General features: G+C 41.9%; 1 protein-coding gene across 2 annotated transcripts in view; it reads left to right on the forward strand.

Moving 5' to 3' along the window:
* The window catches only part of GPC6 (glypican 6), a 1,119,539-nt gene that overhangs the window by 1,084,244 nt on the left and 19,127 nt on the right, over positions 1-16,168 (forward strand). For both annotated transcript variants that reach the window (XM_045480598.1, XM_045480590.1), the window contains one exon: positions 11,173-11,309. In XM_045480598.1, the coding sequence (XP_045336554.1) occupies positions 11,173-11,309 (137 nt within the window). The remainder of the gene's footprint in view (positions 1-11,172; positions 11,310-16,168) is intronic.

Here is a 16,168-nt window from a genome sequence, read left to right on the forward strand (position 1 = left end):
CCTGAACAACATAGGAAGCTATTTCTGGTTTTCCATATTTATTCCACCATGAAGACCAGTGCTTTGCCAGAAAAAATACCTCATCTGTCTTCTCAGGGTCATGCTCTTACTACCATGTCATCACGTACTCAAGAAACTCCAATCCTGAAGCCAGAGGGGATGACACAGCCTCTAAATTTCTCGTCCAATTCCCAATCCCCTGAGAAACTCAACAAAACTAAGCATTGTCTTTCTGAACTTCAAGGATTCTCTCACTTCCTAATGGTTTTCTCATCTTTCTTAGTTTTTCCTACAAAATACATGTGTGTTTGTCTCCTCAGGGAGTAATGTAAAAAGTACCACAATACATGGAGAGGTATGTAATATTTTTCAAAAAATATGGTAATATTTTGAAATATTTTGAAAAACATGGTAATAGACCAGAACTTATTATTGGATTCCTTGGGAATGTCTGTGAAAACCCAGAACGTAAGGCTGGTTTTAGGTGGTATAGTGACTCAGGCATTCAGGACAATGCTTCGTGTGTCGTGTGGCCAAAGTCTGCTTTGGGTTCACTGACAAACTGTGTTCCACAGGACCCTAATGTCATCCCCGAAACTTAGTTAACAGTTTCCTGAAAGGAAGCATGTTGCGAGTGACTTCTCCATGCATTCCAGGACCTCCCTAAACATTACCCTGTAAACAATTTGAGACATGAAAAATAACACTAAAGAAAGACTTTCACACACTCAAAAGAAATGGGAAGTTGAAGTTCTAGGGAATAGGATGCTGAAAACGATATCAGCAGAAGGGACTTGAGTCTAGACTTGAACATAAATCAAGTGGCTGGATTGAGTAGATCTTGCGTCTTCAGCTTCCTCGTTGAGTCAAGTGGCATTAGTAACCCCTACTGCCTCAAGAATATTGGGGGGGTTGCGTTTACAGATGTTTGGCCACATCAGAAGAGTTAGTATTCCCTCCGTGACTTCAGAAGTTTAAATATTCTACTCCAGACAGTCTGTATGTGTTTTCAAGTGAGTGTGAGAAGTTGTGAACAGGTTCATTCACAGACCTCTGTTTGATCACTGAAGGAACATACACGACTTGAATTCTAATGCAGGCTCACACCGTGAATTGAACTTGGTGCTGTAATAAATGATCATTCTTCTCTGGAGTAAAGCTGGGCGAGGTCACGATCTCTGAAATTGGATTATTAAACTCTCGGGTTGCAAGAATAGTATTATGCACTGTGAATTTCCCTTAACTTGACCAAGTAAAGTGGCCTTGCGCATGAGGTAAAAGGGAGGCTGACTTCGTTTCTTTAAACAGATTGTTTTCCCAAGCTAACAAATGACCTTCAGCCTATAAAATATTCACACTGTTTTTCCCCCTCAATATGTATTATTTAGTGTATAGCCCTTTAAATATTAACCATCTTTTTTCTAAAGATATGGTATATATTATTTACATCCAGTTACATTATGTTTTCATACTGATGAAATAGGTACATTGGAATCTTTCTGAAATCGTGAACAAATAGGCATCGGGCCAGGTGCACACAACAGGTACCCAGGGAAGTGAATTTTGGTGTGGGCATGATTGACGGAGGACAGTAGGTGGCCTTCTCACAGTTCACTTCTCACACTTCACAGGGAAGATCTAGGAGAAAGAAAAGGTCCAGTATAGATGGACTTTGGGCCTCAGGTAGGCAGACGGACGGCCATGGGAAAAGTCTCTTGGGGGAGATCAAATGTGCCCCATCAAAGGATCCACACAGGAGACAAAGGTAATAATAGTTCAAAAACACCCCAAATCAGTATTTAATAGGTCACTTGCTTAGAAAACCAAAGGGAAGTTACTGGAAATAGTGTGTCTTTATAAGGATTGTAAAGGCTGCTTAAGATGGGATTCATTCCATTTTTACTTAAACTCTCATAGTTTTTTCCCCAAGCCAACATTGCCTTTGAGATCTCCAAGGCTCTTCTGTCATACCTGTGTAAATTACACCTAGAATGACATTTGAGATGACAAGAGACTAGAATCCTAATTAGAGGATTGGAGGGGCCATCTGAGATCCCACTATCACTCAGGGGAAAATCAGGTCAAGGGAAAGCACTTCTTTTTGGAAGGCCAGCAGAATTTGTCCATGTCTTCCTTATTCTCCAAAGGAAAGTCCAGAAGGGAGTAGCTGGCAGATAATCGATCATTTTTGAAATCTTACTTCCCTTAGCAGATAATCGGCAGCACTGTTCATGTATTTATTCACTCAACAAATATTTCTTAAGTACCCAAGACACGCACAGCACTGTTTACTGACTCTGCTGCAGAGCAGATATTCCCTGGGAGTTAGGAAATCACAGATGCTCCGTAGCAAAAGGAGGAGCTGAAGACCAGGGCAGTGGCTAAAAGCAATGGCTTCTGCATGGATGAAAGCATCCCATTGTCAGAAGGGAAAACTTGGGGGACCATGATGCATTTTCTGTTTTTAACCCCTCTGCACGGAAATGACTAATTATCCAGCTTCCTCATCATCACCATGGCAAGATTCAGTGGCCACAAAAGAGCAAATATCAGCAAAGACTTATTTGCTTGGGAGGAAATATAGTTTTCCCCAGAAATTTTCGGGCAAATTGATATGAGTGCTACCATAGCACTTTGCTTAACCTCATCATATTTGCTTCATGTCTTTCTACCCCTTCCTACACAGGGATGCTAGGAACCTTGCAAGGGTAGTGACTAGGTACTGGCCATATTTGTATCCCCAGAGTATAGCATAAAACCTGACTTAGAGAGGGCACATTAGAACTGTTTAATGAATGAATGCTAGCAACAAAAGCCTTTTTCTTATTTAATCAATGCAATGGAACTTTTTCTGAATCATGATACACTTTCCTACCTCGTTAAACTGATTTCATCGAATGACTCAAAATATATCCTGTCATTCCCCAGGCTATAGATTGGCAAGCTCCAAATTCTTTCGATCTCACATCTCTATCAGCAAAAGTCAGAATCATAGACACCCTTTAATAACTATTTATTCATAAATTATATATAAGTACTACTGAACTAATATATTTTCTATAACTTGTAAAAGGTATGCAAAAAGTAGCAAATTAAAAAAAAATTTTTTTAACGTTTATTTATTTTTGAGACAGAGAGACAGAGCATGAACAGGGGAGGGTCAGAGAAAGGGGGACAAAATCTGAAAGGGGCTCCAGGCTCTGAGCTGTCAGCACAGAGCCCAACACAGGGCTTGAACTCACGGACCGTGAGATCATGACCTGAGCCGAAGTCAGACGCTTAACCGACTGAGCCACCCAGGTGCCCCAAAAAGTAGCAAATTTTAAAGGAAGAAGTAAAACAAAGAATCTTTATTAGTTTTACTTGTAATGTTGCAGATGTATCAAGAGTAAGCCTACCATTTTAATATTGTTCACTTGTGCTCGCACTGTTTGAAATGAAAGAGATACAAAGTTTCTCGCAAAAGTCATTTTAAGTCACTCGTCCATTTAATTAGTTAAAACTACATAATCTAATCCATAAGTGCATTTAACCAAGACATGTGAACCGTGATAGATTTCAATACCCCAGGAATAAGATAATGGAAGAGAGAGCTACCACTGTGAGCCCCCTTCCACTCTGAAACTCTTACTCTTTCCACAGGATAATTGAGAAATGGCCATTGCCAGATGGACTGATTAAGAGGCCTAGCAATCTGTAGATAGATTGAATATTAGAAAAGCTTAATTCCTCTTACGTTTTTATATTTAAAAAACAGAGATAGAAGTTCTCATGTTTTCATCCTGAATTACATTGAATCATCTTGCACACCCCAGGGATGTACCTGTATCTCCACTACCAACCCAACATCCATGCTCCAGAGACCATGGCTATAGGACATGTTCCTCTCGAGTGTGGTGGTGAAGAGTAACAATTCTGAAGCCTACGCTTGAATTTGAGTCTCATGTCCACCATTTACTACATGTAGGGCAAGTTTCCTCACCTCTCAAAGATCCCGTTTCCCATTTGCAAAAGGGCTTAACGATAATATGTCAGCACCGACAGATAATATGTCAGCACCGACAAAATTGAGGATTGCGTGTGAGTGCCTTAGCCCAGTGAAAGCTCACAGTCATCTCCCAGCTGCTTTGAGTCAGTCACTGCCCTGTGCTGAATTCAGCAAGTCTCTTAAATACCATGTGCCCTGACAACAACGTCTCACTTCTTTTCCCAACTTTCCATTATTTTTAACTTTTTCAAACAATACTGAAATGGTTGAAGAAAATAAAATGAACATCCATATGTTTCTCATGTGGACTCAATGATAATTGATTTTTCTCTTTTTGCTATTTTCAAGTAAGCAAAAAACAAAGTCACAGGATACAAAATCAGTGTACAGACATCAGTTGCATTTCTATACACCAATGATGAAGCAACAGAAAGAGAAATCAAGAAATAAATCCCATTTACAATTGTACCGAGAACCATAGAATACGTAGGAATAAACCTAACCAAACATGTAAAAGATCTGAACACTGAAAGCTGTAGAAAACTTATGAAAGAAATTGAATAAGACACAAAGAAATAGAAAAACATTCCATGCTCAGGTATTGGAAGAACAAATATTGTTAAAATGTCAATACTACCCAAAGCGATCTATACATTCAATGAAATCCCAATCAAAATTGCACCGGCATTCTTCTCAAAGCTAGAGCAAACAATCCTGAAATTTGTATGGAACCACAAAAGATCCCAAATAGCCAAAATAATGTTGAAAAAGAAAACCAAAGCGGGAGATGTCACCATCCCAGAGTTTAGCCTCTACTACAAAGCTGTAATCATCAAGACAGTATGGTATTGACACAAAAACAGACACAAAGAACAATGGAATAGAATAGCGAACCCAGAAGTGGACCGACAAATGTATGGCCAACTAATCTTTGACAAAGCAGGAAAGAATATCCAGTGGAATAAACACAGTCTCTTCAGCAATTGGTGCTGGGAGAACTGGACAGCAACATGCAGAAGAATGAACCTGAACCACTTTCTTACACCATACACTAAGCTCAAAATGGATGAAAGACCTCAATGTAAGACAGGAAATTATCAAAACCCTAGAGGAGACAACCGGCAACAACCTCTTTGACCTCAGCCACAGCAACTTCTTACACAACACGTCTCCGAAGGCAAAGAAAATAAAAGCAAAAATGAACTATTGGGACCTCATCATGATAAAAAGCTTCGACATAAATCTTTTTTAAAAGCAAAGATAGGGGCGTCTGGGTGGCTCAGTCGGTTAAGCGGCCGACTTCGGCTTAGGTCATGATCTCGCGGTCCGTGAGTTCAAGCCCTGCGTCAGGCTCTGTGCTGACAGCTTAAAGCCTGGAGCCTGTTCAGATTCTGTGTCTCCCTCTCTCTGACCCTCCCCCGTTCATGCTCTCTCTCTGTCTCAAAAATAAATAAACATTAAAAAGAAATTTAAAAGCAAAGATAGTCTCCTACACAAACCCAATACCATGATTACACTTAAGAATATTATTGGTAATTCAATAGTATCATCTACTGTCTATTTTGTATTCAGAAGTCACCAATTATCTCAAAACTCTTTCTCAAACTGAGTACTTACCTCTTCCAAACCATGGATTCAGTAAAGGTCCACACATAGCATTAGGTTGTTACATTTTTAGTTTCTTTTCATGTAGAACAGTCTTCTTGGCTTTTCACAATTTTACCTCTTTTGAAGAGTCGAGGCTGGTTGTCTTATATTATATCCCACACACTGAATATGCCTGACCATTTACTTATAGTGTTACTTACTTTGTCCCTGTATCCCCAGTATTTCCTGTAAACTGGATTCAAGTTAAATATTTGGGACAAAATCATTTTTTAAATGAAATTATCAGACACCAGTCCTTAGATCATCCTTTCTGCTCTTTGATTTTGCTAATCCCTTTGTTTTTAGCGATCATTCCATCTTGTCAGTTTCTTCCGTCTTTTGTCTAATTTGGCAATTCTGTACAGATGGGTATGAAAACAGTACCTCTGTCTTCCTATTCATGGACCTTCTGCCGAGCCTTCAATGAAGAGTCTATGCTTTTACTGGTGCCAGGAGTTGAAATTGTCAGAAATCAGAATAAACTCCAGACAGATAAGTTCTAGAAGAGGGTCATGTTTTCCCTGTGGTCCCCAACAGAGTATTTGGATGAGAGCCCTGCAATGTGACAGAAGTTAACTTTCAAAACCTCTCGGTGGCACAGATGCAAAACATTTAATACTCCGGTATTACCAGTATTTACTAACATTACAGCACTACGAATGTAACACTGGACAAATGGTAAATATAGCTGGCAAGTATGTGCAAAAGTTAATTTGTCCTGGAATGGTTCATGTGGGAGGCAGAGAAAAGGCACTGCAGTAAATTCCCTATTTGACCCCAGCCCTTTGTTCCCATCAGATTTGTATAACGAATTAGGATTCACTGTTACTTCAGTAACGCATTGTTTACTAACAGTTCTTGCTAACATAAAGCGTCGCTCACTGTTGTGTGCACTTAAATTTCCAGGAAGAAAATTTAAAAAACGACTCAGATCTGGAGCTACAGCAAAGTGGTCACATACATTATTCAGAAATAAAAATAAGAGACGACAAGAAAATATTTCTCAACAGCGTAAGGATCGAAACACTTGCTTGGTACTGAAAAAAAAAAACCAACTGCCATCATTCGGATATTCTTTGGAATCAAAGGCATGTGCGTCCCTGGTGGCTAATAGGGTCCCTTTTTTCCAACTTGTCTGCATCGGCATCCTTGGGCTGGAAGTGAATTGGCTGATGTTTCCGTGCAGAATGTTAAAATAGCATTTACATCTCTCGTTGCTGTTTTGCTGTTATGTCCACCGATCGCACGGTGGAAACGCCTGGCTCCTGAAATGCCAGAGTGAACACGACCTGATTACAAAATGTCCTGTCACGACTCAGAGAGGGCCCACATGCTCCTCACTTAGCCAGATGCAGCCCATCTCTGCTCCCGCCTTTCCGACATGAGTGCACGTCGTGGGACCACACGATTTTGTGTTAGCTAGACTCTCTGTGGCCTTGTAGCAGATTGGGGCAATTAAATCTATTTTCCCTATCAGCATTCACTGAGCACCTATCTTGTGCTAAGATGTGTGTGATCAACTCATCCCGGTTTGCCAGGACCTCCCGGTTTTAGCGCTGCAAATATGGTGCGTCCTAGAATTCCCCCGTGTTCCAGGCAAACTGGAGTGATTGGTCACCTGGTTCATCTAAGCCCTGAGGATGACAAGTTGGAGCCCCGTCCTTGCATCAAGAAGCACGTGGTCTTAGGGTCAGAAAAGCAAGCCAATTACAAAAGCTTGGAGTAGTCAGTACTTAGAATCATGAACAGGGCGCTGTGGACACAGAGAGTTGAATCCAGCTAACTGGGAGGCCAGACATTGCTCCTTGAAAGAGACAATGCTTGAGTGGGGTTTACAGAATGAGCAGCACAACATACACAGCTACATTTTGAAAACCTCAAAAGAGGAGATACCTGTGGGATGTCATGCTGTCTTAGACTTTCTCTGTCTCAAAATACATATGTTTGGTTCAGATTCCCACAGTGTAAAGGAGGGATTTTTAGCATTAAGTAAGCAGAGGAGAGAATGGTCATTTCTGGTGTACTTTATTCTGGGACAGATACACCTGACAGTACTTTAGTACTGAAGCTAGTGATAGTTTTCTGAATTAGTGGTGAATATGTAATACCTGGTGCTTTTTCTGGGATTTGTGTTTGAGAACAGTCAGAATGAGTGGCTAAGGAGTGTCGCAGGTTGCAAAGGTTAGGGACACCCATGTGGCACCTTGTGGGACAAATGAAGTGAGGGATTTATTTTGGACATGTTTGATTTTGAAAATCATTCAAAGGTACTGAAAAAACGCTATTTTAAAAAATTATATATTTCCATCTGGATTCATTCACCATTAAAAATTTGCCACATTTTCTATCTTGCTGTATCTCTATACATCTATGTGATGATGATGATGAAGATGATTCCTGAATCATTCTAGTGTAAGTTGTGGGAACCGTAACCCTTTATTTCTAAATAGTCCAGCATGTATCTCCTAAGAACATGACATTCGCCTACATGACCACAATATAAGCTCATAGTTGGAAAACTAAACACCAATACAATATTTTGTCATACAAAGTCAATATTCAAATTCTGCCAACTATCTCCGTAATATCCTTTCTGGCAATTATTTTTCCAATCGAGTGCCCTATCCAGAATCAGACACTGCATTTGAATACCATGTCTGTTATTCTTCTTAATCTAGAAGACGTCTTCAGCCCTCCCTTGTCTTTTATGACTCACATATTTGGAGTATCCAAGCTGGTTGTCTCATAGCGTCCATCAGCTTGGACATTGTGTTTTTCCGACGTGTCCTCATGATTGGATCCGGGTTAGGAATTTTAGCTACATAAGTGATGTGTCCTTCTTGTCACCTCACATCCAGAGGCACCTAAAATCACTGTGTCCCACTACTTTGATCACTTGGTTAAGGTGGGGGCCTGCCGAGTTTTTGCACTGTAGAGTGACCAGTTTTCCTTTTGTAATAATGAGTATTCTGTGGGGAATACTTGGAGATTGTGTAAACATCCTATTCTCCATCAAACTTTCGCCCAGTGTTTTTTGCATTTGTACCAGTTTGTTAGGGCTGCTGTAACAAAGTACCACCAAGTGGGTGGCTTACAACAGACATTTATTGTCTCACAGTTGGGGGTCTAGAAGCCTAAGATCAAGGTGTTAGAAGAGTTGGTTCCTTCTGGGATCGTGATGGAATCCTTGACTCTCTCCTAGCATCCACTGGTTTTCTTGCAATTGTTGATATCCCTTGGATTGTAGATGCATCACCCTGATCTATGCCTTTATCTTCACATGGTGTTCTTCCTGTGTATATCTGTGTCTGTGCCTAAATCCCCCCTTTTTATAAGGACAAAGTCGTATTGGATTAGAGCCCACCCTAATGACTCCACTTTTACCTGAATCTGCAACAGCCCCATTTCCAAATAAAGTAACACTCACAGGTACTGTGGTTAGGACTTTGACATCTTATGGGAAGGACAAAATTCAACCCACAACAGCGTCTATAGGTAATACTTGCTGAGATTAATGATAACTCTGATAGTTGCAGAATGGTGATTTTTCTGTCAGTCTTTCAACATTTATTAGTTGGCTTTTGGGGGTTGTGTTTTCATATAATCGATAAACAGAATGTACATCCACCTATGGCTGTATAGAAATGGCCACATGTCTTTCAAACAAAAAATAAAAAACAAATATCAACGTGCACCCACACTTGTGCCCCAAATGGCAGCAGAAAAGGACGGGCTCTCATGGCAAATGTCCTTACCCAGTCAGATTGGCTGGCAGGAGAGCCAGGGGTTAGGGGAACCCATGGACCAAAGTCAGCATGAATGGCAGAAATCAGAGAGTGCAGGTCTTAGGCCATCCTAAACCATGGCTGTGTGTAAGCTACTTCTTGGAATGTCATTGCTTATGGGTTCTTTTCATGCTCCAAAACAAAAGTAACATCGGGGTATGTACCGGGTTCTCAGGTTCAGTACTCTGGCCATCTTTAGCACTTTCTGGATGGGCAGACATTTCTCAGTACTGAAGCCTCAGTCATCATCAGAATCACAGATAAGCAAGGGCCAAGGACCATATAAATCTGGAACTACTGAGAAACATGACTGGGACAGAGATCTGATGTTCCTTTGTGTTCATTCTTAAACCTGACAAAAGAGCTTTGGAATTTTTTGTAAAACACTATACTCCATCCATAGTAAACATAGAATAATTTATTTCCAAAGGCTATTGACCTCAAATATATAAATCTCAGTGGTTGTCCTTTCTACGATGCTGTGTGGGTGTATGCTGAAGCTGCTGTATCAACATGACACAGACAAGGTGGCTTAAAGAACAGTAATTTATTGTGTCATGGCTCTGGAGGTTAGGTGTCCAAAACCAAGATGGCAGAAGGATTGGATTTTCCTGAGGCTGTGAGGGAAGGTTCTTTTCCAGGTCCCTCTCGTTGGTTATAGGTTGGTTTCTTCTTCCTACTTCTCTCTGCATTGTCTTATCTTTAGGCATATCTCTGTTTCCAACGTTTCCCTTTTTACAAGAGCATCAGTCATAATGGATTAGGGCCATCCTAATAACCTCTTCGTAACTCCCTTGCCTCTGAAAAAATTAAAAAAAAAAACCTACGTCCCAACAAGGTCACATTCTGAGGAACTGAGGGTTAGAATTTCGGCATATAAATGGGGGTGGCGGGGGCACGTAATTCAACCCTTAACAGATGCATTTCAACCATCCACAGACTTTCCTCATGTTTACATGGGCAGAATAGAAAGTCGGGGTGTGACTGCATGAAACTAGATGTTAATTATGGAACCAAAATGGTACTGAATCCCTGTCTTTACCCTTTCTGCAGGTGAAAAGTCAGTGCTGAGCCTGAAAACAGGAAAGATGGGGTTACTAAACTTTTTCCTGCCATCCATCCATAGGGCTATGGATTTTACACTTACCTATATTTGGAATGACTCTTCTCTTCTGGCTGTAGAGATTTTTAAGTGGGTTTGGGTTGCCACTCACCATCCAAGAGTGTGCTATATGGACCTGTCAATTGGTTAAGAGCGGAGGTTACCAGCAGTCGAATTAGTGACAATATTTATTTCTTACAGAAACAAATAGACCGTTGGGAAAAGCATTTTATCTCTTGGTGCATTGTTTCAGTGCATTTATGTGACATCCGAGCAAATGAATTCTAAAGAATATGTTTAGGGAATTTGCAGGGGGAATACCTATTTCTCCCAGCCAGAGAGGGACCCGGAGCCAGTTGAGATGCTTCGCAAGTTTTTAATTCAAAGCATGGGAGGACAGAAAAGATGGAAAACAAAAAGCCAATTACCTGAGAACTCTCTGCCAGAAGCTAGAGGAAGATTGAGGGAGGAGGTAGCGAGGCTTGCCTTCGCAATAAATCCTGCAACTCAGTGTCTCTCCCTTAAAACCGATAGAGTTTCATTCTAGTCCTAGCACAGATTCTCTAACCTCCACCTGTGTTGTGTCCTTGTGTAGAAACGGGCAACGCCTGGGGAGAATATTCACTCTCTTTCCTTGCTTTCTTGATCAGGTCACAGACATAAAAGAGAAACTGAAGCTCTCTAAAAAGGTCTGGTCGGCGTTGCCCTACACCATCTGCAAAGATGAGAGCATGACGGCGGGCGCGTCCAACGAAGAGGAGTGCTGGAATGGACACAGCAAAGCCAGGTGAGGGTGACTCATGGTGCTATGGCTGGGGCAGTGCGCATCCAGCCCTGGACGCCTCCCCTGGCACAACTCTGCAGACCCGTTTATGCAGAACGCGACGGAGGGTGGAGGGACAAGTCGTCACTTAGCCACAGCTGTTCAGAGTGACAGGTTTGACGGGCACCTGGGAGCCCTTACTCTCAAGGTGCCATTAAGCGTGGAATCCTCGTTCCGAATGCCTCGCCTCTGGACGAGGACAGAGGAATGGTGACAGATGCCAGGTTCCAGATATCCCGAAACCACAAAGAGCCTTTTATGTTCGCTTAATGACTTTAAGACAGCAGAGCTATTTTTATCTGCAGCTAAATTTGCACGGCTTTCTGTTTTTTCCATCACAAGCTAAATAGGAAGTCCGACTGTAATGTCTCTCACCCTTGGAGAAAAACAGTTTTTGATGTGCTCTTTGGAAGGGAAAGGGAAAAAGAAAATGACCAAGGGACAACCAGGAAAGTGTCCTCAGAGGTTCCCTGCCTCGAAAAGTCCCACTGGGACCTCCTGATGAGAGATGGCTCTGTTCCCATCCTGCCACTCGGCTGCCCAATGCTGCTGCCACTTGATACGGAATTTCTGAATTTCTTAATTCAGGCCAGAAATAGGGTTGGCCCGAGTTTTCATAGGGTGGAGGAGTTGGACAGGGGAACCGGCTGGGAGTTGGCAAATAGGGCAGGACACCAGGAGAGGAGGCTGCCGGAGCACGCCTCAGTGGGGCTGCAGGTGGGCAGAGCAGCTGGTAAATTGGACTCAAGGAATCTTTGGGGATTGACCAGCAGGTGGAGAAGTTAAGAGGGGGGTCTGTTCTGCGCCTTCATGGGTATTTTCAAGCACATGAAGCAGCTGTGATCAAAAGGAAACAGGAAGGTACAGGGATATTAAGTTCAGAAGCAGCTGCAGAAGGTAAGCAGGGGTGCAAGTGAGATGCTCATTAGGTGTTATTTCTCACACTGCTGAGTGGAATTTTTTAAGCATCTATTGGTAATGATATTATTAGCCATACTAGGGAGAGCTTCGCGAGGCAAAAACAAGACAGCTATGGAAAGAGCCGTAATCATTTCAAGTTGCTCCAGAGTATCAATATCCAAAATTTAGATCATGAGCGTAGACAGGTATTTGTCTACAGTATCAACAACATGCCCCTCAAAAGTGCTTTAGTAATTTACCAGTGTCCAGCCTTGTAGGAAGGAAACCTTTGGCCCGAAAAATTCAGCTGTGAAATTGAACAGTTTCTAATGTGTCTTTTCCTAATGATTGTACAGAAAGACACTGTAAAGGATGACCAGATGGCCTAATGAATAAAGTGGTTGATTTTCTGAACTGCTCTGTTACCCATCTGTGTTTACCTTTCAGCCTTGGCTGAAATGAAGGCTGTGTTTTGAACTACATTCCCATGGTTACACAGGCTGCTGGCTATTAGTGCATCCACAAAAAGAAATATAAAGAACTGTTACAGGTGGGAATTGGGGAGGGGACTATATACACTCCATCAAGAAAATGAATGGGGACAATGATGACCATTAAAGTTAGAGCCAGGGGAGAGCGGGTTCAGCTGAATTTCTCGTGCAGATCAAGAATGCAGAAGGGTAAATGATTAGGCTAAGGTTGCCCAACTAGCAAGGGTAAAAGCTGGAAATCTCCCAAATCCAAGCCCAGTATTCTTTTCACGTCAATATCCTGACTCTAAAACAAATGGCTGCTAAATATTGTTCTCCCCCCTCCCAGGTTAAGAGAACAAATGAAACAGATCCTTAGCTCTATAAAAGATTTAGTGGATCTACATTCATTCATTCATTCATTCATTTCCTCAGTCCATCAGCAATGTTATTGAGCACTCCCTCTGCCCAGGCGCTGTGCAAGGCTCTGTGAATTAAGTGTTATATGACATCAGTGATGTCTGTCAACCAATGAAAAGCACAGTGGCTGGAGACAGGACCGTGGATTTTGGAATGTCAAGGACCATACTGTTGCACTGTAGGTTTGGGAAAGGACCGCACAGGTAGAGAACCACCCCAAGAAGTACTTAGGGACCAGATTTGAATTTTATCCTTAGGTCAATGGGATCCCACTAGGGGACTGTATGCAGGTAAGGGAAATTGTGAAAATTAATGCAATAAAATCATTTGCAAGGATATTCCAGAGCCTAACCCAGTATACTATTTTAAAAAAATGAGGCTGTCAGATATTTGTGACTCAAATTATCTTCTCATTGAAAAATTAAAATTTCATAGTTTCTTTTAGTTCCTTTTTAAAAATTCTTCCACTGCAATGAAATCTTAATAACTTTATATTTAATACCATAGTAAGTAGATAACCCATAAAGACTTGTTGAATTACATTTAATTGAAGCTTTGCTCTCATTCTCACCCAAATATTAATTGATGTAGAACATATGAGAGATTTTTTTTAATTCCACTGAACTATTTTGTAAGTTGAAAAATCCACTTGTAATGCAGATAATAACTATTTTTCCCTACATTTGAAGTATGGATTTTCAGGTGATAGGGCTTCTTAACAGTTTTGTAGGAAGGAAGGAAGGAAGGAAAGAAAGAAAGAAAGAAAGAAAGAAAGAAAGAAAGAAAGAAAGAGTTATTCCTATCAAAGAACTTGGTTAAAAAAAAAAACCTATCAACAAGTGTTAATGGATTATGGAACAGAGGTGCCTATTAGCCTCGATAGAGCTGGTAATGGTCTTGAGCTCCTAACTCAAGCCTGCTTGATGAGGCCACTGGCAACCCAGACATTTCTTCCTCTCTTTAAGTTTTTCTGAAAATTTTTAATGGTTTTTATTTATTTTTGAGAGACAGAGTGCAAGTGGGGGAGAGGCAGAGAGAGGAGTCAGAGGATCCAAAGTGGGCTCTGTGCTGACAGCAGAGAGCGCGATGTGGGGCTCGAACTCACGAACCATGAGATCATGACCTGAGCCAAAGTTGGATGCTCAACTAACTGAGCCACCCTTTATGTTTTGTCCATGTGACTCCTATAGCCACATGCTTCCTTGCATACCATTTCCTTAGCCCTCTCATCCTAAGTATTTGACCCAACTTGTCTTCCAACACCCATATTTCTCCTGGCTGTTTTTGAACACCACTCCACAGCTCTCTCCCATATTTCCTTGATTCAGGAGCATAACTATTTCCCATGTTAACATTTCTGAAATCAAAATGACAACTACCATGGATATGTCCATTTCCTCCAGTGTGTCATATTTTCCCGAATAGCCATTACTAAATGAATGGCACCTGTTGACATTGATGATGACTTTATTTTTTATTAAGTTTTATTTATTTTGAGAGAGACAGAGATAGTGCAATTGGGGGAGGGACAGAGAGAGGGAGAGGGAGAGGGAGAGAGAGAGAGAGAGAGAGAAAGAAAGAGAAAGAATCCCAAGCAGTCTCCACGCCACCATCACAGAGCCCAACATGAGGCTCAAACCCACCAAGCTGCAAGATCATGACCTGAGCAGAAACCAAGAGTCAGGGCCTTAACCAAATGAGCCACCCAGGCGCCCCGACATTGATGCTGACTTTAAATAGAAAGAGCAAGATACACATAGATGTGGCTGCTATGGCAGCCCCTGGGTGAATCTGCTGTATTCAGATAATGGCCAAGGGTCTGGGCGCAGTGGCTCCTCTAGAATAAGAACGCCCCCCTTCATCTTCCTGCTCCCACCCTGAGTCATTGCTGGCAGATCTCACTCTGCTTCAGTAGCTAAGCAGGTCTGGAAACAGGAGGTGAGCTACAGGGAAGAGACTGTGCCCTTCAAGGGGAGGAAAATGCCGGTGTGCCAATGTCTTGTCAGCACTTAAATCTCCCTTCTGTCAGAAAGACTGGTTCCCTGCTTCCCTTTCCCTTGCCAATGTTTCGGCACAATTTAAAGACCAGGTTGTAAATTCTAAAGCAGTTCTTCTCAAATGTAACTGTGCCGGTAAAATTCTTGGGGCATGTGGGAAAAACGCAGATTCTGACTCAGTGAGTCTGGGCTGGGACCTGAGATTCTGCATTTCTAACAAGCTTCCCGGGGATGCCGTGTTGCTGATTCAGGGACTGCACTTTGAGCAGTGAGGCTTTAAGACAGAGTTGCCAAATTTGGCACAGAACACCAGACACCAAATGGAATACACTTATGCTAAAAAAAGGATTCACTGCTTATCTGAAATTCAGATTTAACTGGCAATCCTGTAGTTTTATCTGGCAGCCCTACTTTAAGCCCCTATTAACATGTAAGATACTCCCTTTTTCAGTTCACGCACACACCTCCGGGAGCATGTTACGATTTGTTGTTTTCTCTTTGCCTCCACGCATAGCCCTGATGTTTCCTTTAATGGGGATTTCCTTATATTAAAAACAACAACAGCAACCGGGCCAAGGAGGTCACGTGGCTCAGTTGTAACGTCAGTCGCTGAAGGTAACAGGAGCACAGGCCAGGTTGAAGTCATCTCGACAATGAATAGCTTAGGCTTAACCTGCGCATCGGAGAGAATGTTAAGTTGGAAATGCTACACAGCCTTCACAATGCAGGGTATTGTCCACACAAAGCCCTGGTCTCCGATGAAATGCCCTGTGGGCTAAGGATGGGTACTTTGATTCCCTGGCCAGTACTTGACTCGATTAATGCCTTCATTCATGCTGCTAAAACAGACACATCATGGTCTGGGTGGCTGACGCAGAAACTTATTTCTCGTAGTCTGGAAGCTAATAGGTCCAGACCAGGGTGCCAGCAGAGCTGGGTTATAGTGAGAGCCCCCTTCACGGCTTGTAGAGAGCTGCTTTCTCTCTCTGACCTCCCATGGCAGAAAGAGGGTTCTGATCTTTTCTTCTTCCTCTAA

This window comes from Leopardus geoffroyi, chromosome A1 (assembly GCF_018350155.1).
Source record: "Leopardus geoffroyi isolate Oge1 chromosome A1, O.geoffroyi_Oge1_pat1.0, whole genome shotgun sequence".
In the NCBI taxonomy this organism is placed as follows: domain Eukaryota; kingdom Metazoa; phylum Chordata; class Mammalia; order Carnivora; family Felidae; genus Leopardus; species Leopardus geoffroyi.